The sequence below is a fragment of the Trachemys scripta genome, chromosome 1 (genome assembly GCF_013100865.1).
Source record: "Trachemys scripta elegans isolate TJP31775 chromosome 1, CAS_Tse_1.0, whole genome shotgun sequence".
Taxonomy (NCBI): domain Eukaryota; kingdom Metazoa; phylum Chordata; order Testudines; family Emydidae; genus Trachemys; species Trachemys scripta.
Window position 1 is genome coordinate 324,181,739 of NC_048298.1, and position 22,307 is coordinate 324,204,045.

The following is a 22,307-nucleotide window of genomic DNA, read 5'->3' on the forward strand; positions in this document are numbered from 1 at the left end:
CTCAAATCATGATTTAAATATGAAAGTTACAGAGAATCCACCATTTACTCTAGTTTAAACCAGCGAGTGACCTATGCAGCAGGCTGCAGAGGAAGGCGAAAAACTGCCAGGGTCTTTTCCGGTACGACCCAGAGGGAAATTCCTTCCCAACCCCACATATGATGATCAGTTAGACCCTGTGCATGTGGGCAAGACCCACCAGCCAGAGAAATGGAAAAGAATGCACTGTAGTAATTCAAAGCCCCGCCCATCTAGTGTGCCAGCTCTGGTCGTTGGAGATATTTGTTACTAGCAATCGGAGATGGGCCACATGCCATTGTAGGCAGTCTCATCATATCATCCCCTCCATAAATTTATTAAGCTCAGTCTTGAAACTGGCTAGATTTTTTGCCCCCACTGCTCCCTTGGAAGACTGTTCCAGAACTTCACTCCTCTGATGGTTAGAAACCTTCATCTAATTTCAAGTCTAAACTTGTTGATGGCCAGTAGATAGCCATTTATTTGTGTGCCAACATTGGCCCTTAATTTAAATAACTCCTCTCCCTCCCTGGTGTTTATCCCTCTGATGTATTTATAGAGCAATCATATCTCCTCTCTGCCTTTGTTTGGTTAGGCTAAACAAGCTAAGCTCCTTAAGTCTCCTCTCATAAGTAGGTTCTCCAGTCCTCTGATCATTCTAGTAGCCCTTCTCTCACCTGTTCCAGTTTGAATTAATCTTTATTAAACATGGGAGATCAGAATTGTGCGCAGTATTCCAGATGAGGTCTCACTAGTGCCTTGTATAATGGCAATAACACTTCCCTACCTCTACTGGAAATCCCTCGCCTGATGCATTTTAGGATTGCATTTACCTTTTTCACAGCCGCATCACATTGGAGGCTCATAGCTATCCAGGGACCTACCAGTACATCCAGGTCTTTCTCCTCCTGTGTAGTTTCCAATTAGTATGTCCCCAGTTTATACCAAAAATTCTAGTTAGTCTCTAAGGGCATGACCTTACACTCTGCACTATTACATTTCATCCCATTTTTTCTACTCCAGTTTTCCAGGCCATCGTTTTATATATTGCAGTCCTCCTCCATATTTGCACTTTGTGTCATCTGCAGATTTTATTAGCGCAACACTTTTTTTTGCCAAAGTCATGAATGAAAATGCTAAATAAAATTGATCCCAAGATGGATCCCTGAGGAACTGCACTAGTAATCTTCCTCCAGCCTCACAGTTCATGTTTTAGTATGAGCCATTGTAGTCTCCCCTTTAACCAGTTCTTTTACCACCTTTCAATTCTCATATTAATCCCCATCTTCTCCAGTTTAACTAATAATTTCTCATATGGAACTATATCAAATACCATACTGAAATCCACGTAGATTAGATCTGCTGCATTTCCTTTGTGTAGAATATCAGTTATTTTCTCAAAGAAAGAGATCAGGTTGGTCTGGCACAATCTACCTTTTGTAAAATCATGTTGTATTTTATCCCAATTATCATTTACCTCTATGCAGGAGCGCCGCCAGCTTTTCTGCCGCCCTAGGTGGCGGAAGGTCCCACCCCGAAATGCCGCCCCCCACAGAGGCGGTGGAAGGTCCCACCGCCAAAATACCGCCACGATCGCCGCCCCCCAAATTGTAGCGCCCTAGGCAACCGCCTAGGTTGCCTAATGGGTTGCACCGGCCCTGCCTCTATGTCCTTAGCTACTTTCTATTTCAAAATTTGTTCTAAGACCTTGCATACAATTGATGTCAAACTAATAGGCCTGTAGTTTCCTGGATCACTTTTTTTCCATTTTTAAAAATAGAACTATATTAGCAATTCTCCAGTCATAAGGTATGACCCCCCCAAGTTTATGGATTCATTAAAAATCATTGCTATTGATCTTACAATTTCATGTGCCGGTTTCTTTAATATTCTTGGATGAAGATTATCTAGGCCTTCTGATTTGCTCCCATTAAGCTGTTTGAATTTGACTTCCACCATGGATGTGGTAATTTCTACATCTATATCCTTGTTCCCATAAACCACCCTGCCACTACTCCTAAATTCCTCATTACCCTTATTAAAAATGGAGGCAAAGTATTTGGTTAGCTGTTGGGCCATGCTTAGATTATCTTTAATCTCCACCCCATTCTCCATGCTTAGCGGTCCCACTTCTTTCCTTTTCTTTTTATTTATATGGCACTTTTACTATTGGTTTAATTCTCTTTGCAAGGTCCAGATCTGCTTGGCTTTTGGCAATTCTCACTTTTCCCGTACACTTTCTGACCTCCAAGAGATAGTTTTCCTTGCTGATCCATCCCTTATAAGCCTTCTGCTTTCTCTTAATCACCTGTTTGAGATGCTTGTTCATCCAGTTTCGTCTCCAACTGTTCCCTACACATTTTTCCCCCTTGCTTGGGATTCAGGCTTCAGGTAGTTTCTGCAACTTTGACTTTAAGTAATTCCATCAAGGACCCTAGTTGCAGACCTATTTTTGTTGATCCTTCCATTTAGCTTAAACCGAATTAGCTCATGATCCCTCAAACCAAGATTGTCCCCTACAACCAGTTCTTCTAGGAGGTCCTCACTATTTACCAATACTAAACCTAAAATGGCCTCTTATTGGTTTAGTGACTAGTTGGTGAAGAAATCTGTCAGCTACCACATCCAGGAATATCTGGGCCCTACTATTATTAGTAGCACTTGCCCCTCCTATTAATGTCTCCTATAATCACACAATTCCCAGGAGAATGTGTTTAATTAAAATATAAAAAGTGTCTGTATCCATATCCAGATCGGATCCTGGGAGGCTATAACAGACCCCAAGCACTATCCCAGTAGAGACTCTGTTAGCTTTCTTCCCCAAAGTGATTTTGACCTAAACAGATACTGTTTCATCTATTCCATCACTTCTAATTTCTTTACAGTTTACCTTGTCATTAATATACAATGCTACTCCACCACCTTTACCTTTTCTTCTGTCTTTCCTGAACAGCACATACCCTTGAATACCTGTACTCCAGTCATGACTATCATTCTGTTATCCCTATAATATCTGGTTTCTCATCCTGCACCAGTACTTCTAGTTCCTCCAGTTTGCTAGTCGGGCTCCTCTCATTGGTGTACAGACATCTTAGTTGTTTCTGCTTCACTTCGCCCAGATTCCTCAGCTGATTAGGTCCAGTCATTCTACTGCCAGTATCTCCTACCTGACTGTTAGTGCCAATACCAATGACACTATCGTTCCTCTTGATATCCATTCTCCTACCCTCTGTTCTGCTGTATCCTCTTGATTTTTCACCCACTCAATATTAGAATCAGGTTTGGCGATTACATGAGCATCTCCCAACCGTCTACCCTGAATTCCTAGTTTAAAGTTCTTTTAATCAGTTGTGTCAACCTCCATCCCAAAAATCTATTTCCCTGGTGACTCAGTGGAGTCCATCCCAGGAGAACAATCCTCTGTCCGCTGAATGCCTCTTAGTGGTCGAACATCCCAAAGCCCTCCTTATAGCACCATTGCCTGAGCCATCTGTTGATCATCATAATCTTGTCTTGCCTTCACTCTCCTCCTCTAGGGACAGGTAAATCCCACTGAAGATCACCTGAGCCTCCATTTCTTTAAGCATCTTCCTCAGTCTGGCATAGTCTCCCTGGATATGTTCCAGCAAGAATCCAGCAGTATCATTTGTTCCCACATGAAGGACAATCAGTGGATTCTTTCCTGCTCCCATTTGGATCCTTTCAGCCTCAGGTCCACAGCCCATATCTCAACTCCTGGTGCACAGCACACCCTTCTGTGCCTGGGATCAGCTCTGGTGACAGACCTGTCTGTTCTTAGTAGAGACTCCCCAGTCATGTAGACCTGCCTCTTCCTGGTGTTGGTGCAATTCTCCAGCCTTCCTCCTTTTATTCTTTCTGGCTGGAAGTCTTCTTGCCTTTTGTTCTCATTTGCAGTCTTCTGCAAGTCATCCTGTATCCTCCTGGGGCTCCAAATTCTGGCTATCTTCATTGACTCTTCCCCTCTTCTTGTAGGGCTAGCTGCTTTTCTCTTCTTCCTTGCTCTCCGACCTTCTGTTACTGGCTGCTTCTCCGATTCAGCAAACCAGTTCTTCATCTCTATTTCTCCTTCACTAGCAGTCTTTTCCTCTGCCTGGGTCTCTTAGTCACATATTTCCACTGGCCACTTTCCTCATCCAGCAGTCTATCTTCGCAGTTCTCCAGTTCAACTTGCATCTGCAAGTCTTGAGTTTTCCCTTCAGCCTCCTCTTGCCTTCCCGCCATTATCCATTCAAATCCCCCTCAAAACTCAACCACAGTTTCTACCTGCATCTCCAGACCTTGGATCTTCCCTTCCATCAGATCTGTCAAGCGGCACTTCATATAAACGAAGCACTTTTCAGCTACTCGCTCCAGGATAATGTACATCCCCCAGATAGGCCCACTGACAGCAATTCCAGGCCCCAGGGCAGAACAAAAAATGCCACCCCTCAGAAAGCAGCTGTCTGGCCCCACTGCCCAGGGAATATCCTCATGGAGGGTTCCTTGCCAGCAGGCACAGAGACAGCCCTGCTGACTCTGAGCCAGCCCTCCCACACAGCTGTATCTGGGGGGTCCCTGCCTGCCTGTATCTGGTGCACGGCAGCTATTGCATTGTGGCTGGGCACCGGGTGGGGAGAGGCGGGGCCGGGCGAGGGATGTGCTGGTGCTGATGCTGCAGGGATCTTGCAGCATTTGCAGTGGCACCTGCTGATTGGTGGGCTGGGCCAGGGTGACATCAACGGTCGGCCCAGTACAGCAGGAGGTGCCTATTGTGACGTTGTGCAGTCTATATGGTTTTATAAAAACTTGATAATAAGTCAATATAATGTAACTGAGATAGTTTTAGAGAAAATACGGTAATAAGTGAATGTAACGTAACTGGGATATGCTTCATGCAAAAGGTCTCTTGTAAGGTATCATTACAAAGCTTATAATCTACTGAGTATGATCATCTGATTTGTATAAATGTACCACTCTTGTATCTAAAACTAGAAATATAAAATGTAACTCTGAGGGCCTATTGTAATTGTGTAAAGTGTGGACCATTAATGATGGTTTGGAATCTTGATGACTCCCATTGTCTGCAGATGGCTGTATTTACCTGTGAGTCTTCCTGTATATGTGTATGCTGGCAAGTGAGTAATGAAGTCTTGCAGTGACATGTGATCATGTCACCTGAACTGGAATCCATCTTTAACCTGGTGCTTTTCCAGTGAGGGGGGGTGTGGAAACCCAGAGAGACAAAGAGTTCCCGCCTTATGCAAAAGATATATAAAGGGGGAAAGAGAACAGAGAGAGAGAGGAGCCATCATGAAGAATCCCCTAGCTACCACCTGAGCTGCAACAAGAGCTGTACCAGGGGAAAGAATTGTGCCCAGGCCTGGAAGAAGTCCAGTCTGAGAAAAAACTTACTGAAGCATCTCTGAGGGTGAGATTATCTGTATTCAGTTTGATTAGGCATAGATTTGCGCATTTTATTTTATTTTGCTTGGTGACTTACTTTGTTCTGTCTGTTACTACTTTGAACCACTTAAATCCTACTGTCTGTATTTAATAAAATCACTTTTTATTTAGTAATTTACTTGGAGTATGTATTAATACCTGAGGGAGCAAACAACTGTGCATATCTCTCTATCAGTGTTATAGAGGGCGAACAATTTATGAGTTTGCCCTGCATAAGCTTTATGCAGGGTAAAACGGATTTATTTGGGTTTAGACCCCATTGGGAGTTGGGCATCTGAGTGCTAAAGACAAGCACACTACTGTGAGCTGTTTTCAGGTAAACTTGCAGCTTTGGGACAAGTGATTCAGACCCTGGGTCTGTGATGGAGCAGACGGGAGTGTCTGGCTCAGCAAGACAGGGTGCTGGAGTCCTGAGCTGGCAGGGAAAACAGGAGCAGGGGTAGTCTTTGCACATCGGGTGGCAGCTCCCAAGGGGGTTTCTGTGATCCAACCCGTCACACCTATAAAAGGCCCCGGCAGGAACCTGGCCACTATCCCATCCTTCCAGGCCCCCACCCACACCAAAAGCCACACACTTTCCCCCGAACTCCCGCTCCACTCCCCTGTTTTTAGCTCTGTTTGCTGGCTCCTGTGCCGCTGCTTCTGCCATTTCCCTTTCAGGATCGTCATATTAAAGATTTTTAACATTAGTCTAGATTCCTTGAATAAACACTCTTTGTTTTCCCCTGCTATAGTCACGGTTCACCTCTGAATCACTTGACTTACTCTGCGATATAATCAAAGTGACTAGTTGTATTGCCAGAGGAAGGAAACTGCTTTGTTGGCCTCAGCCAGTCTTCCTCTTAGCAGGCAGAGGCTGTAGCAATGGCTGTGCTGTGCTGGACAGCCAGCAGTTGTGCCAAGAACAATATCGTTACATTTAGGTGATAGCATCTAGGGCAAGGAAGCCGCAGTCAGCACATCCCTCGTCCTGCGCCGCTTCCCGCAGCCCCCACTGGCCTGGGACAGCAAACCGCGGCCAGTGGGAGCCGCGATGGGCCAAACCTGTGGCAGGTAAACAAAGCCGCCTGGCCCACCAGGCTGCTTACCCTGGTGAGCCGCGTGCCAAAGGTTGCCAATCCCCAATCTCAGGGGGGAGAGATAGCTCAGTGGTTTGAGCATTGACCCCCCTAAACCCAGGCTTGTGAGTTCAATCCTTAAGGGGGGCACTTAGGGGTCTGGGGCAAAATCAGTACTTGGTCCTGCTAGTGAGGGCAGGGGGCTGGACTCAATGACCTTTCAGGGTCCCTTCCAGTTCTATGAGAAAGGTATATCTCCATATATTAGGGGAATCAAAAATTGAAACTTTTTATTAAACCCATTTGAAGCTTTACCAGAAGGGTGATTTACGGCTTTCTAATAACAATAGCTGTTTTGATCGACATATGGTAAAGCAAACTGACACACACATTCTATAAAATCTCTGCCACAATTCTTGTTTCATAGAAATGTTTATCAGACAACTGGCAGCATGAAAGCATTTTTATTGTCGGTTTCATCACTGAACAATGCAAGACATTTTCTTCCCATCTTGTTCTTGGAAGAACTTAGTCTTTGTTTTATATTGGTGTCCTTGATCAAAAACAATTGGAGGAGGAGGAGATGCATAGCTTAGATTTTTAGCCCTTTTCATTGCATGATCTCAGAGACTTTATTTTCATTTATTTATTTGATTTATAGTGGTAGGTACCTCTCTAGTGCTCTGGGCACTTTTTGAAAAAAGAATATTTTACCAAATCCAATAATAATAAAAATGTTATAAAGCTATTTATGGTATGGCCTCACCTGGAATACTGTGTACAGTTCTGATCAGACCTTCTGGGAAAATGACAGAGCAGAGATAGAAAGGGTGCAGAAATGGGTGTAGTGGATGATGAGAGGCATGAAGATTAGAAGGCATTGGGACTCAGTAATGTCTGCGGAATGCTCAGAGCTCCTTGCAAGGAAAGTGCAATAGAAGTGTGAGACATTGTTTAATATTTATATAACAATAGTGCTCAGAGGCCCCATTCTGTATGGGGGCCCCATCATGCTGGATAATAAGAACATAAGAATGGCCATACTGGGTCAGACCAAAGGTCCCTCTAGCCCAGTATCCTGTCTGCCGACAGTGGTCAGTACCAGGTGCCCCAGTGGGAATGAACAGAACAGGAAATCATCAAGTGATCTATCCCGTCGCCTATTCCCAGCTTCTGGCAAACAGAGGCTAGGGACACCATCCCTGACCATCTGGCTAATACTATATATATATATATGATAAAATTTAGACACAATGTAATTAGAATGAACACAGCAAAGGCTGATAATTAACACAAGGTGCAGGAAGAGGGCATACAAGGATCATGAGGGTTACAAAAGTCAAAGGTCAAGTGAAACCTTTATTGGTACTTAGACATCCTGGCTCTTCTTTGGATGAAATCAAAATGGACTATACTAAAATATCAGGCCAAAGTCTAGAATGAGATGGTTCGGGTCAGAGGGCAGTCACAGAAAGCTAGCTTCTTTTCCTTTATGACGTCAATAGAGGTGTCTGGATTGAGTCCAGCATTTGAACAAAACATGTGTTGGTAAAATAACACCCCCAGGAGTCAGGACAAAGACGGCCATTAATGTTGGAAGGGTGCTAGGCTGGGAAGGAAGTGTTTGTGAGTGAGCAACAGAGAGAGAGCGAGATACACACAAGTTAAAACTGAGAAGCAGATTTGCTTCCCAGCCTAGCGCCCTTCCAGAACTAAAGATGATCTTGGAGTAACATATATAGTTTCTCTCTTTATTTATTCATGTATCACTCTTCAGTAAAAAAAAAAAGAGGCGCAGGGCATTTGATGCCTTGAAAGAAAAGCAAATTGCAGCAGGCTGAAGACAACCATGGTGCAGTCTTATAGGAGGCTGGGGAAGAGAAAGAAAAATGTCCTCTAGCTGAAAAGAGAGAAGTTCAGATGCTCGGGGACAGCTGCCAAATCAGAACAGCACAAAGGGCTCCTCTCTCTCACAGCTTGTTCTAAAGCAGCGATCGCCAACCTTTTTACACCCAAGATCTCTTTTTGAATTTAGGGGCAACCCAGGATCTACCCCACTCCTTCCCCAAGGCCCCGCCCCTTCCCTGAAGCTCTGCCTCACTAATTCCATCACCCCCCTCTCTCTGTTGCTTGCTCTCCCCCACCCACAATGACTTTCACCAGGCTGAGACAGGGGGCTGTGGGGTTTGGGGGAGGTGCAGGCTCTGGGCTGGGGGCAAGGGGTTCGCAGTATGGGAGGGGGCTCTAGGCTGAACCTGAGACAAGGGATTGGGGTGCAAGAAGGGTGAGGGATGCAAGCTCTGGGAGTGGGTTTGGATGCAGGAGGGGACTCCAGTATGGGGCAGAGTGTTGGGGTGCAGGAGGGGGTGCGGGCTCTGGGAGGGAGTTTGGGTGTAGGAGGGGGCTCCAGGGTGGGGCAGAGTCTTTGGGTAAAGGAGAGGGTATGGGGTGCTGACTCTGGGAGGGGGTCAGGGTGCAGGAAGGGGTACGGGATGCTGAGGAGGCACGTGGTTCTGCACGCTGCCCCACTCTGCCGGCACCGCCCCCACAGGTCCCATTGGCAGGGAACAGGGAACTATGGTCAATGGGCCCTGCGGGGACGGTGCTTGCAGGCAGCGCACAGAAATCCCTGCCTCCTCCTCCCCCGGGGTTGCGGGGGTGCACTGGCCGCTTCTGGGAGAAGTGTGGGGCCAGGGCAGGCAGGGAGCCTGTCTTAGTGGTAGCCCCACTGCACCGCTGGACTTCTAGCAGCCGGAGATCACGATCAACCAGTTGGTGACCACTGTTCTAAAGGGAAGATGGAGGCAGGAATTAGTCCCAGTGCCAAAGGGTAGAAGAAACTAAAGGCTTAATCCTGCTCAGGTAAATGTCCCATTGACTAGTGGGAGCAGAAGGAGGCTCTAAATCAGGGGTTCTCAACCTTTTTCTTTCTGAGGCTCCCCCTGACAATGCTACAAAAACTCCAAGGCCCACCTGTGCCACAACGTTTTTTCTGCATATCCCATAGATTAAAAGCTGTATTAAATGAATTGTTATACAGTTAAACACACACACACACACACATAAAATATACATAAAAGGATAATATAGGCACAAAAACAAACTGAAATATTATTTTTTTATTTACTCAGCCTGAAACTTGTTGTTGGTGCTGATCAACAATTCTGTCAAGACCTGGGCATATCTTTGACGAGCACACACGATGTCATGATCAGTGTTCATCCTGGTTCGGTACTTTGTTTTCATTGATGTCATGGCTGAAAATCCAGCTCCGCCTAAGTAGGTGGTACTAAAGGGGATCAAAACTTTCAACGCTGCAGAAGATGCTGTGATGTATGCTTCGGAACACTCACACCAAAATGTCTCTAGGGGCATTTCTTTGAACCTGGTTCTGAGGGAAACTGTCTGACGAAATGTCAATGAGCTCTTCTAACAATTTTGATGGAACAGCAGATGGAAGTTTAGCTTCAGTGTTCTCACTAAAGGTGTTTGTAGTGCACACATGTGTAGCAGCTTGTTCTGGTGTGAGTTTGGGAAAATAAGCATTATATTTGTTAAGCAGACCAGACAGATGCGCTGCTAGCTGAGGTTTAATGACGTCAAAGTCAATGTTTAATTTCTGAATGAAAGAATGTAAGAGCTCAACCATATCAGCAGTGCCCCCACAGACACGAACTTTCCAGAGTTGTAGTTTTCTTTTGAATGCCTCAATTCTTTCATGCTGGGCAATACAATTAGTGTTTCCCACCTTGCATAGTTTTATTCGATTTATTCATTTCACTGAATATGTCTGTGAGGTAATCCAGTTTTGCCAGCCACACATCATCTTTCAGCACTTTGGCAAATTCAGTTTTCTTATCGACTAAGAAAGTACATAACTCTTTCTTGAAATTAAATATACAGGCAAGCATTCAGCCTTGAGACAGCCATCTCACCTCTGCATGCATGAGCAAGGAATGGTGCTCTGCACCCACTTCCTCACAAAGTGCAGCAAAACACCTGGAGTTTGTTGCTCGGGATTTAATAAAATTAACAGGGGTTACCGCTGTGTTCAGAACACTGTGAAGACCTGGTTCAATATCTTTTGCACCAAGTGCTTCTCGCTGTAAAAAGCAGTGTGTCCAAATAGTGTGAGGTGCAACGGCTTTTATTTTTTGCACAACACCAGAATGCTTTCGGGTCATTGCTGCAGCTCCATCAGTGCAGACCCCAATGCAATTAGTCCAGCTGATTTCTGCTGAAATTATAAAAATCAGCTAACAGTTTGAAAATGTCATCTGACTTTGTTGTTGTCTTGAGCTCTTTGCAAAACAAAAAGTCTTCCTTTATTTTCTTATTCTACACATAGAAGCATAGGCAAGTAAATGGGACATTTTTGAAATGTCTGTGGATTTAGCTAGTTGTACAGCAAAATCATTGTCATGCAGCTGATCAATACACTGAGAAGCTGTGTCTTCTGACATAGAAATGATCCGTCGTCTGACAGAGTCATTTGATGTCGGTATTTTTGTCAGTACCTTGGCCTTCTCCTCTCCAAATACTTCCTTATTTATTTCAATAGCACATGGCATTATCAAAATCTCAGCAAGCGTATGTGATTTTTTTGTTTAAGCAATTTTCTGCACCACTATGTAGTATGACCTTAAAAGCTTTTTATCTGCAATAGCTGTGAATTTCATTACTGCTTTAGTACCAAGCAGTTCCTTGGCCTTTCGCTCAAAAAATGAATGGTGCTTATCCTTATAGATGTCATGTTTTGTAATTAAATACCTCTGTAATTTGGACGGTTTCAGACATTCATTGGACAACACTTGTGCACAAATTACACATTGTGGCTGAGGTATATCTCCAATTCCAGAACAAATAAAACCGAAATTCAAATAGCTGTCTTCGTATTACCTAAATTTTGCAAGGTTAATAGCAGCTTTATGTTTCTTACTCACATCACCTTCTTGATGTTCTTCAACCATTATAGTGGTTGAACTTACTGAAGGAAGTTTGCTATCATCGCTCTGAGGTTTTGTTGTTTTGAAAGCTGATGGTCACATTAAAAATTTATCCATATCTGATATTTATTGTTTGCACTTACAAATGTTTTCCCTGTGCTGTGGAACTTGTCCCGCTACAGTTGAAATAGCTCCTTTATGACCAGAAAAGGGAGCTAGCTAACTTGCAAAACTGGCATCAGACTCACTGGGCCACGGGCAGAAACCAAGGAGTGAGTCCTTGCAGGCAAAGTCTCTGGAGGCAGAGCCAGAGCTGGGCCAGAAGTCCTTAAGGCTGACCTGCAGGCTGGGTGACTCCCACCCCAGGGGCTGACCCGGAAGTCTGAGTCTCCACCTTCCACACAGGAAGCCAGGGCTTGTGCTTCAGCCCCGCTGGGGGGGTGGGGTTTCAGCCACAGGGCACAGGGTTTCAGCCCCCAGCTAGCTTCAGCACTGTCACTGGGTCTCAGAGATTCAGCTCTGGCTCGCAGCTTTAGCCCTGCGGGGGCACGCAGCCAATGAGTTTCAGCCTCAGCTCCCAGCTTCAGCCTGCGGCACTGCGGCTTCAGCCCCACGGCAGCACCGGGGCTCAGAGCTTCAGCCTGTAGCTCCCGGCTTCAGTCCAGCAGTGGCATTGGGGCTCGGGGCTTCAGCCCATGATTCCCCGCAGTTGCCCCACCGCAGAACCAGGGTTTGAGTGCTTCAGCCCCGCCGCGGCACCAGGGCTCAGGGCTTCAGCCCGTGGCTCCCCGCAGCTGCCCTGCTGTGGCACTCGAGGATTTAGTATGTGGCTCAGGGTTGCAACCCCGCAGCTCCCAGCTGCAGCCTCACCACAGCAACTGGGCTCGGGGCTCCAGCTCTGCGGCTGTTGCCTGGAGGGGGACGTTGGGGCTCTAGACTTCAGCTGTGGGGACCCCATGGACCCCCTACCCCCCCCCAGGGAGCCACAGACCCCCAGTTGAGAAGCAGTGTTTTAAATGGGGGGAGGGATAGCTCAGTGGTTGAGCATTGGGCATTGGCCTACTAAACCAAGGGTTGTGAGCTCAATCCTTGAGGGGGCCATTTAGGGAACTGAGGTAAAAATCTGTCTGGGGGTTGGCCCTGCTTTGAGCAGGGGGTTGGACTAAATGGCCTCCTGAGGTCCCTTCTAACCCGATGTTCTATGATGCTGACAATGAGCAGAGCGTTCTTGTGCCATAGAAGGAGTGGAATGTTAAATGCCCCTCTCATACCACTAAGGGCCATGGGACTGCACACTGCTGCGTGTCTCTTAATTAATTGGTTACAGTGCAGATTTGCACAGTCATAGATGATTCTCCACATGCACTTTGTGATCCTTATTTCTAGAGCCCTAGTGTTTAGCTGGGCATTTTGGACAGAACGTAGGCCAAAGACAGGGCCGGCTCCAGGCACCAGCCTAGCAAGCAGGTGCCTGGGGCGGCCAATGAAGAGGGGGGCGGCACATCCGGCCCTTCGGCGGCAATTCGGCGGCGGGACTGTCATTCCCTCTAGGAGCGAAGGACCTGCCACCGAATTGCTGCTGTAAAATGAAGCGGTGGTAGAGCTGCCGCTGATCGCAGCTTTTTTTTTTTGTTTGCTGCTTGGGGTGGCAAAAATGCTAGAGCCGGCCCTGGCCAAAGAGCTCGTGATGTAGATAAACTACTGGAGGGGGCAGGGAACAATACAGGCTCTGTGAATTAGTCAAACAGGGTGGTGATCAGGGGGCATCTATGGGGGGAGATCTATAGCTATTTGCACTTTTGACTACATCTTAGAGTGTTGGTGGTTAAATAACATAGAGAAAACAGTATTTAGGGTTACTTTCATTAGTGTATTAGTTTTACTTAAAAGATGTGAGGAAATTTCACATTTAAGATAAGACGGGACAGGCAGGGTCTAGAGACTTAATGCTTCCCATTTCTGTGGCACCTCTTTTCTGAGGATGTCAAAGTGCTTTATACACCTCTACCCCGATATAACGTGACCTGATATAACACAAATTCTGATATAACGTAGTAAAACAGTGCTCCGGGGGGTGGAGGCTGCGCACTCCAGCGGCTATAACAAGTTCAATATAACGTGGTTTCACCTATAACGTGGTAAGATTTTTTGGCTCCCGAGGACAGCGTTATATCGAGGTAGAGGTGTATATACTAATGATGTCCCTTAGTGGGCTGTGAAGGATGCAAGTATGACCCCATTTTACAGCTGTGGAAAGTGAGGGACAGAGACTGTGTCTTGCACAAGATCTCACAGCAGTGAATAGAGAGCACTACAGTGTACTGAGATGTTGTTAGAAAAGGGAGTCTCCCCATGTCCATACTTTCCCTTGAATTTGGGGTCCTTTGCAGTTGTAGTTATTCCTGATGTGGGAATGATCACGGTAAGGGAAATCCTGATCCCATTAAAATCAGCAGCAAAACTATCATTGACTTCAGTGGGGCTAGGATTTCACACACACCCCATCCCTGCTTGTATCGCAAGGCTGCCTTTTTGTTCTGTTTGTACAGTGCGCAGCACCGTGGGATCCTGGTCCAGGATTGGGGGTCCCAAGCCCCTCAGTGATACAAGTAATTAATAAAGCTAGTCTGTGGCACCATGGCATGAGCAGTGACCTACAGTAGACTCCATCTATGCTCTCCAAGTGCATAGGACTACAACTGGCCACCACTACAGCAAACTCAAAATGCTTCAAACAGGGGCAAGCCTAGAAGGGGCAGAATGACTGTTGTAGTGAATTAGTTGTGTGCTGTAAGCATGAAGACTTTTGTCCTCCAAAAACTAAAGTGCTGATCCTGTGCTAACAGTAATTAGATCACTCATCTATCTAGCTAACTAGCTAGCTAGCTTTCCAGTTGTGTCTAGGATCTCTAAATGAAGTTATTACTCTCAATAGTTCGGAATCCCTATAACATGCAAGTATGATCTGCTGTCTGCATAACAGAGGCATTTACCAGACAAGCTCAAATAATGACTTTTTAAACTCTACTCTTTCCATTCAAAATTTCAGGATCAAATTTAAATCTTGATGTTGCCTTGATCTTTGTGCTGATACAGGTTTGATTGTTTGACCTGAACATGGGGGGCTGTTTTTCATACTTATATTTTATATTTGCATTCCTCAATAAGTAGAATTCTTCTTGTCCAGGGGGAGTGTGTACTGTACTTGGGATCAGCATGACTTTATAAGATCATAAGGACTGCTGTACTGTAATTGAGAAATGTTCCATCTAGTTAGAGGAGCTCTTACAATGGTTGTTGCCTGCTGTTTCAAAGGAAGACATGATGCGTAGTTAAGCACTGGAATAGGCTTCCAAGAAAGGTTGTGGAATCCCCATCATTGGAGGTTTTTAAGACCAAGTTGTACAAACACGTGTCAGGAATGGTCTTTCTTGGTCCAGCCTCAGCACAGTTTCTGGACTACATGACTTCTCAAGGTCTCTCCCAGCACTACATTTCTGTGATTCTATTATTCTATGCATAGCATAATGTATCTGCTTATGAAGTACTATACCATAGGGTCAGGGGGAGCTCCATCGCCCGCCTCCCTCACTCAGCTGGTGATCAACGTATGCTCTAGAAGATCTCAAACATTATAGCTTTGATCCTAGCAAATGAAACTGGAGATGTTGTGGTATTTCACTACTAGAGGAAGTTAGTTATCCACAAACTAACTCCACAGAAGGTTAGGGGTAGTGTAATAATGTGTGTAACAGAGCCCCTTACTGGCTGAGCTTGGAACTGTTCCGCCAGAGGCTTTGGTGAGCCTAGGAACCAGAAAGCCACCAGTTCATGTTTCAATATATTTGGGGTCAGGTTTTTTCTTTCTTTCTGAATTGAGAGATTTCCCAATGCAGGATGCAGAGGTCTTATGTGGAGAATATTTCCCTGAGATCTAGCTGTGCACATAGCTGGTATATGTAAGCTGACAGTCTCATTACTGCTTGCCTTACCCTCGCCTACCTTTTCCTTCTGATTGTTCTATGACAGGATGCAGCAAGTGGGTGTATTGGGATGTTAAGCTCTTTAGGGCTGGGATTGTCTCTTATTCTGTATACACAGCGTCCAGCCCAATGGGGCTCCAATCCTGATTGGGGCCTCTTTGTTACTGTAATACAAATAATAATGTGTCAGGTCTCTTCTGTCATCTTCCAGGTTCTACCCCAGAGTGCCCGTGAGGCTCAGCTTACTCATTCTGTACAATGGGTACAGTATTACTTCTCTATCTCACTGGGGTATAGAGGGTTCTTACTGAACTGGTGTTTATAAAGCCCTCTGAGAATCTCCTATGGAAAAACAACTATGGACCTGAATTAATACTAATGAAACCGATGAAAGTGTTTCCATGGACTTGAATAGTTATTGGATCAGCCTCTATAAGTGTTGTTTTTATTTCTCAGGTCTATGGTAATGCTGGGGGCTTTTTTCAGAAGAAACAGGAAATGAATCAGGCCAACATTTGAGCTTTCTAAGAACCAATTACGATAATTTATTACCTGACAGTCACCTTGGAAAAACTATCTATCAAAACATCTCAATATCCCCTTCTAATACACTAGTAAGGGTATTTTTAAATATATGTATAGTTGGAAGATCCCTTACAAAAGCATTCAGTCGGACTAGTAATTATTTCTTTATGGAGTTTTGCCAAGACCTGTTTTGAAAATCTGTTTGCCTGGATATTAAAGGGAGTCAAAACTCTTATAATTTCTAACATATGGATCTGTTTGTTTTTTGTGAGGAAAAATTGGTGCCCTGGGGCCTGGCAACCCATGGGAAATAGTAATGAGCTCTCTGCTAAGTGTCATGCATAACCCCATCACTGGGGTCTGCAGGGCTAATGTGAGGATTTGGGATCTTTACAACAAAATTGTTCATATGGTTCAATAAATAAAACCTTGTAAACACTTTGGTTCTGAATTAACACGTGGAAGAAAATGTGAAATAAACAAACTTTCCAATAATGTCATGGACTATCAGTACTTCGCCCTTTGTGCCCCTGACTGTTTGTCACTCTTTCATTGTTTCGCATCTAATGTTAGGGATGTCCTGATCACGGAAATGCTAATTGTGTTGAGTTTGCAGGATGAGCCCTTAGCCTGCAAGCACTTTGGGACAGGGACCTTCTTTTAATTTATAGGCCCAATTCTGTGCTCATTTACTCAACATGAATGAGGAGTAACTGCACTGAAGTCTTTGGAGTTGCACGGCTGTGAAACTGGTGTAAACAAGAGCAGTATTTGGTCCTGTGGTTGTAGCCCAACCAAATAAATCAAACTTGGACAAAGCAATAAATATCATTACAGCCCCAATGGCAGTTAATACACTTGATGCCATAATTAGATCAGTGGACCTTTCTCTAGTTAAATCCCCAGACTCCGATATTTGTACTAAAGGTCTTTACAAAGCAAAGGAAAAGTTGAGCTGCTAAATGATCATTTTTGAAAGTTCCTAGTTTCCGTGGGAGAGGAAGGACTACCGTCCAACTGGATTAGAAACCAACAACCATTGCACCAGTTTGTAAAGCAGGGATGACCAGGAGCGTGGGATTTGAACCCAGAGAGAGAAACTGTTAAAAGGAAATTTGTAAATCATGGTCAACAAAAGGTTTGCACAACAATAATCAGTGGGAATGTGTAATGGGAAATCCTTCTGGGGTTTCAGAGGAGATCTCAAAACATGCTGAGTGAAGCCGCCTGAAAATCCAGAAGCAACAAGTACTGTCTTTTTTTTTTTTTTTTTTAGTTTTTTACTAAAAAATCAAAATGGCAATACTCCACAAGATATAAGAAGACAGAGGGCACCCATCCCCATGTCCTTCATGCTCCTTCAATCCATGTTATACAAATAATATATCATGGGCAGCAGGTATAATATGCCAGGTGAGGCTAAACCTCCCCTAAGTCCAAGCCCTGCCCATGCTCCGCCCTTTCCCCCAAGCTGATGGGAGCTCAGCTGCCGCTGGAGGCCAGTGGCCCAGTGCTGGGGCCCACACTGGGGGCGGCTGGCAACCTGGTGCTGGGGGCGGTCGGCGGCCCTGTGCTGTGGCTGCGCTGCAGGCGGCCCAACGCTGGGGGCGGCCGGTGGCCCTGGACAGTTCAACCGGGGCTCCTCCAACCTCCAGCGGATGGGGGGGCAGTAAGGGCGGGGGCTCAGGTAGAAGGGGCGGGGCCGCGGGGCTAGCCTCCCTGAAGGGGGGGGGCTCACGCACCACTCATGCAATATATATTTTAAAAATACAATTCCTGTAGGGCAAGGGAGGGCTTGTGCAAGCCCCTCCGTGCCACTAAAGCTTTGCCATAGAGCTCTGCAGGGAAAGGACTGAGGAGTGACGGGAGCTGTGCAAGGTGTGGTCGCCATCCCTCCTCTATCCCATGCATGATAGAGTGGTACTCTGCACCCACCTTTAGTTGGCTGGTGCAGAGGGGGTCAGAGGAGCGGGCCCCTTATGGAAAATGCTATTGACCATAGCAGAAAACAATAAACGTTGAATTTATTATTTGAATTGAATAGAGATTTATTATTATTATTTAATTATTGCATGTATATACTAACACCTAGGTACTCCAGTCATGGACCAGGACCCATTGTGCTAGGTGCTGTACAAATGGACCAAAAGGACAGTCCCTGCCCCAAAGAGTTTACAATCTAAGTATAGCCCTGCTATAGAATTTTATAGGTCCAAATACCTATGGAAAGGATGTTATTCTCTACAGATTTTAAAGAGCATCTATAGAACCCTATTAAATGTCTATGTAGAACCCAGTTGTTTTTAGTTCATTACATTCAGCAAGGCTTTCCCATAAGCTTGACCAAATAGTGGTTGCAAAGTAGTTTTGGCCACTCTTGCAGCCCATAGACTGGAACAGTATCGCTACAGACCTGCTTGTGGTTTACAGGATGAATTCTGTCCCCATTGGATTGGGAAGGTAAATTAATTTCACCCATGTTCATTGCCAATCACATTGCTCTCATCAGACAGGGAAATTGCCATTCTGTGCCATGTTTCCTAAGCACTGGCCCATGGCTCCCTGTAACAGAATCACTGGTCCTGCCACCCAACCAGCCCCTGGACTGCTAGGTACTGTGGGAATTAGTTGCATTGTAGGATACAGAGCTTTTGAGCGACAATGCAAATTAAGGCCTTGATCTGGAGAGGTCCTGAGCACCTACATCTGGCTTTGACTTTTAATGGGTATTGTGGGTGCTCAGTGGGGTGTATTGAAAACTGTTAAAATTGTGATTCATTACTTTAAATTCTCTGGGGTTTCTTGGTCCTGTTTGCAGTCAGGGGCTCTGAAAGGAGGTGTGCAATCAGAGTCTGCTAAGCAGGCAGACAGCCTAGAGTAAAGAGGGGTGACGTGCCTCTCTGTTTTGGGGGAGCAGCCTGCTTTGTCTCTTTCTGTTTTGAGGTTCTTGTGTGTTATCATTCTGGAGTCTAAAAAATAAAGTTATGTTCCATGGAAAACTTCCAGCAAGAGCATTTTTATGTTTTTATCTAACGTCTCTGCATGCCCTCAACATAACACTTGGCTCCCTATAAGATCAGACTCCAACAGCCTGATCCAGCTCCTGTTAAAGGCAGTAGGAGTGTTCCATTGACTTTAGTAGTAGTAGGATCAGGCCCTGTAGTTTTGCTGTAACTGACATTTTGTATCTTCCTTTCCCCGTCTTGGAAAATGGGGAATGGGATACAGTTGCAAAGAAGCTGCTATCTACTCGTTAAATGCCCTCTCAAATAAGAGCGGGTATGAACATAGACTCACAGACTAAGTCAGAAGGACCATCATGATCATCTAAACATCTGAGGCTTAACTAGAGCTAGAATCTACAGCAATACCCCCCCCCTCCGCCCCCAAACAAGTTTCCTTTTACTGTTATGCTTTGCTAGTGGTTGGATTTTCCCATTTGTTTTTTGTTTTATTTTTCATGAAGTGATAGCCATCCACTACAATGATTCATTTTCCATATGTTTTTTAAAATGATCAGAATGCTTGTTGATTGGTTTTAGCTCTTTTAGGAAGTAGGTAGCCACATTACTTACCAATGATATCAACACAAGAAAAATGACCCATGCAATATGGCTTTTAGGCACAACTCTTGAATCTCAAAAACAAAACAAAAAACCTCAGTGAATCAAAGCTTTTGACCTGGGACATTGTCTGTTTCCAAGTTTATTCTATGCTGTATTAACTCAGTGCATAGAACCGTTTTACCAAGTGTTTCTTTGCACAGACCTACTATTAGGCCAGCAAACTTTGGCATGTGGCCCGTCAGGGAAATCCGCTGGCGGGCTGGGACAGTTTGTTTACCTGCCTCGTCCGCAGGTTCGGCCAATCGCAGCTCCCACTGGCCGCAGTTCTCTGTTCCAGGCCAGTGGGGGCTGCGGGAAGTGGCATGGGCTGAGAGATGTGCTGGCTGCTGCTTCCCGCAGCCCCCATTGGCCTGGAACAGCGAACCATGGCCAGGTAAACAAACCGTCCCGCCCCACCAGCGGATTTCCCTGATGGGCCGCGTGCCAAAGGTTGCCGATCCCTGTTTTAAGTCTTCTAATAACCTTACTGGAGCAATACTCCCAGAGGACTGGCAGCCTGGGTTTTATTCCGAGCTTTGCCACAGACTCCTCCTTGTGTGACTGAGGCCTTGCCTACATTGCAAACTTTTACTGCTGTAACTATAGTTAAAGCAGCAAAAAACAAAACAAATGAAAAAACCCCAAATAAACAAATCCTAGTGTAAATGTAATTATTCCAGTATAAAAGTTCCTATATCAGTATAGCATATTCTAGTTCAGTGAAGCAAAATAAAATATACTGGTATAAATCACATTATATGGGTACAATTTTGTCTACCCTAGGGTTTTACCGGCATAACTATATTGATTTAAAAAAATCACACTCCTAACAGACATAGCTATGCCAGTAACTATACCCAGTTCTCTTCTAAAGGAGTAGCAGCCACTGGATTTCTTTGTTTCTAGGTTTGTCCCTTTCCCTCTAGGGATGAAATCAGCTGCTTTGTTCCCAAACCTTAATAAGTCTCTCCAAGTTGATCATTTTGTTTGGGCATGTGGGTTTTTCAAGCCTTGCTTTAATGCTGAACATTTCTGCTGGCCTCGTCACTCCTCTGTATTTGTAGGAAATAGATGGCTTGAATTTGTGATTATCTTTCTTTGACATCCATTGTAGCTAAACTTTGACATTTGTAGTAGCTGTGAGCCTTTTCCCTGCTTTGCCACAATATTTTCATTGTACAGCCCAGAACTGACTTAGAGCTGGTGTCCAAGGTTGATTTTATTCTCTATTATTTCAGAAGCCTTGCAGGTTTGGAGACTAAATGTCAAAAGTACAAAGGAGAAAAATACACTTTTCTTCCTGTTTTAGTTGGGCAATATCAGGCATGCTTTTTTGGGAAATATTTTTTGGACTGCTCTCAGAAGATCTTAGTCTCTTTCCATTGTTTTATAATGCATTTTTTGCATATCCATCTGGAGTGCACTACTGTATAAACAGGGGTCAGAGGTGCTATTAGAACAGAGAAATGGTCTATCCAGTCCCATGTCCTAGCTTCAACTCTGTCTGATGTTAGCTCCTTCAGAGGAGTGTGCCAGACACACACGATTGCGGAGGAGCTCACCTCAGGTCCTCCTGTATTAAAGTTTCTATTTTTATTTCTATATCAGTGTCTACTTCTTTTTATTTTCAGTTGTACTAACCTATTTATTTGCCATAATAAATGTGTGTAGAATTACAGTTTAGTCGATATTTAGCATTTCATGTAGAAGGACACCTTTTGCAAGTTCCTTGGATGATATTTTTTTACCAAGACAGGTTCCTCTGCAGATTATTCTGAAGAGGGGTCACTGTGGCTGGTAAGAGCAGACTGTGATATATTCTGTTATTTAAATATGCCTTCACCTTTCCTTCATAGGGGATGGCCTTTACACTTGAAGAGAGGCTACAACTTGGAATTCATGGTCTGCTTCCTCCATGCTTCTTGAGCCAAGATGTTCAAGTTCTCCGTGTCATGAAAAGCTACGAGACCAAATCCAGTGATCTAGACAAGTATGTTGAAAAAGTCTCCTCCGTTTTCAATTTTTGGCTGGGATTGTGGTCTTTACAATCCGCATGGAGATGTGAGGATCCCCAGTTTTAAGCCTTACATGCTCAGAGCCCTTCTTCAGAATCACTGTTCTTCCAGCTAAGGATACCCTGTTAACTAACAGTTTGCCAGTTGTGTCTATTCTAGCCTGCTCATTGTCTCCTCTGTTCACTCCAGTTGTCTCCCAAGGTAGATATGACACTACACAGAACATGATCACTAACATAGTGCATTCACTTAACTCTATCCGTCTATCAGCATGTTCAGTAAAATGCCTGATGGAAGAACAAAAAGAACCTGCCAGCAGATAAGAGAAATTTAAAAATCCTATGCAGTGGTAAACATTTGCTTCTCCTCCTATTCCTAACCCACCATCACTTTCAGTATTGCTCATAAGTAAGGTTAAGATTTTGTCATGGTTATTTTTAGTAAAAGTCACAGACAGGTCACGGGCAATAAGCAAAAATTCACAGAAGCTCACGACCTGTCTGGGGGCGACTGACAGCTGGAGCTTCACTACTGTGGCAAGGGCTGACAGCTCCTCCAGCCCCACTGCTGCAGGCGGTCACAGCGGTCCGTTAAAGTCACGTAATCAGTGACCTTCATGACGAAATCGTATCCTTACTCATAAGAGTTACTGTGGAAAAATGTTAGGTGCTTCCTTTCCCCAGTGCCTGTGTGT

General features: G+C 44.8%; 1 protein-coding gene across 1 annotated transcript in view; it reads left to right on the forward strand.

Moving 5' to 3' along the window:
• The window catches only part of ME3 (malic enzyme 3), a 194,600-nt gene that overhangs the window by 77,973 nt on the left and 94,320 nt on the right, over positions 1 to 22,307 (forward strand). The window contains exon 2 of the mRNA XM_034759001.1: positions 21,455 to 21,588. Within this exon, the coding sequence (XP_034614892.1) occupies positions 21,455 to 21,588 (134 nt within the window). The remainder of the gene's footprint in view (positions 1 to 21,454; positions 21,589 to 22,307) is intronic.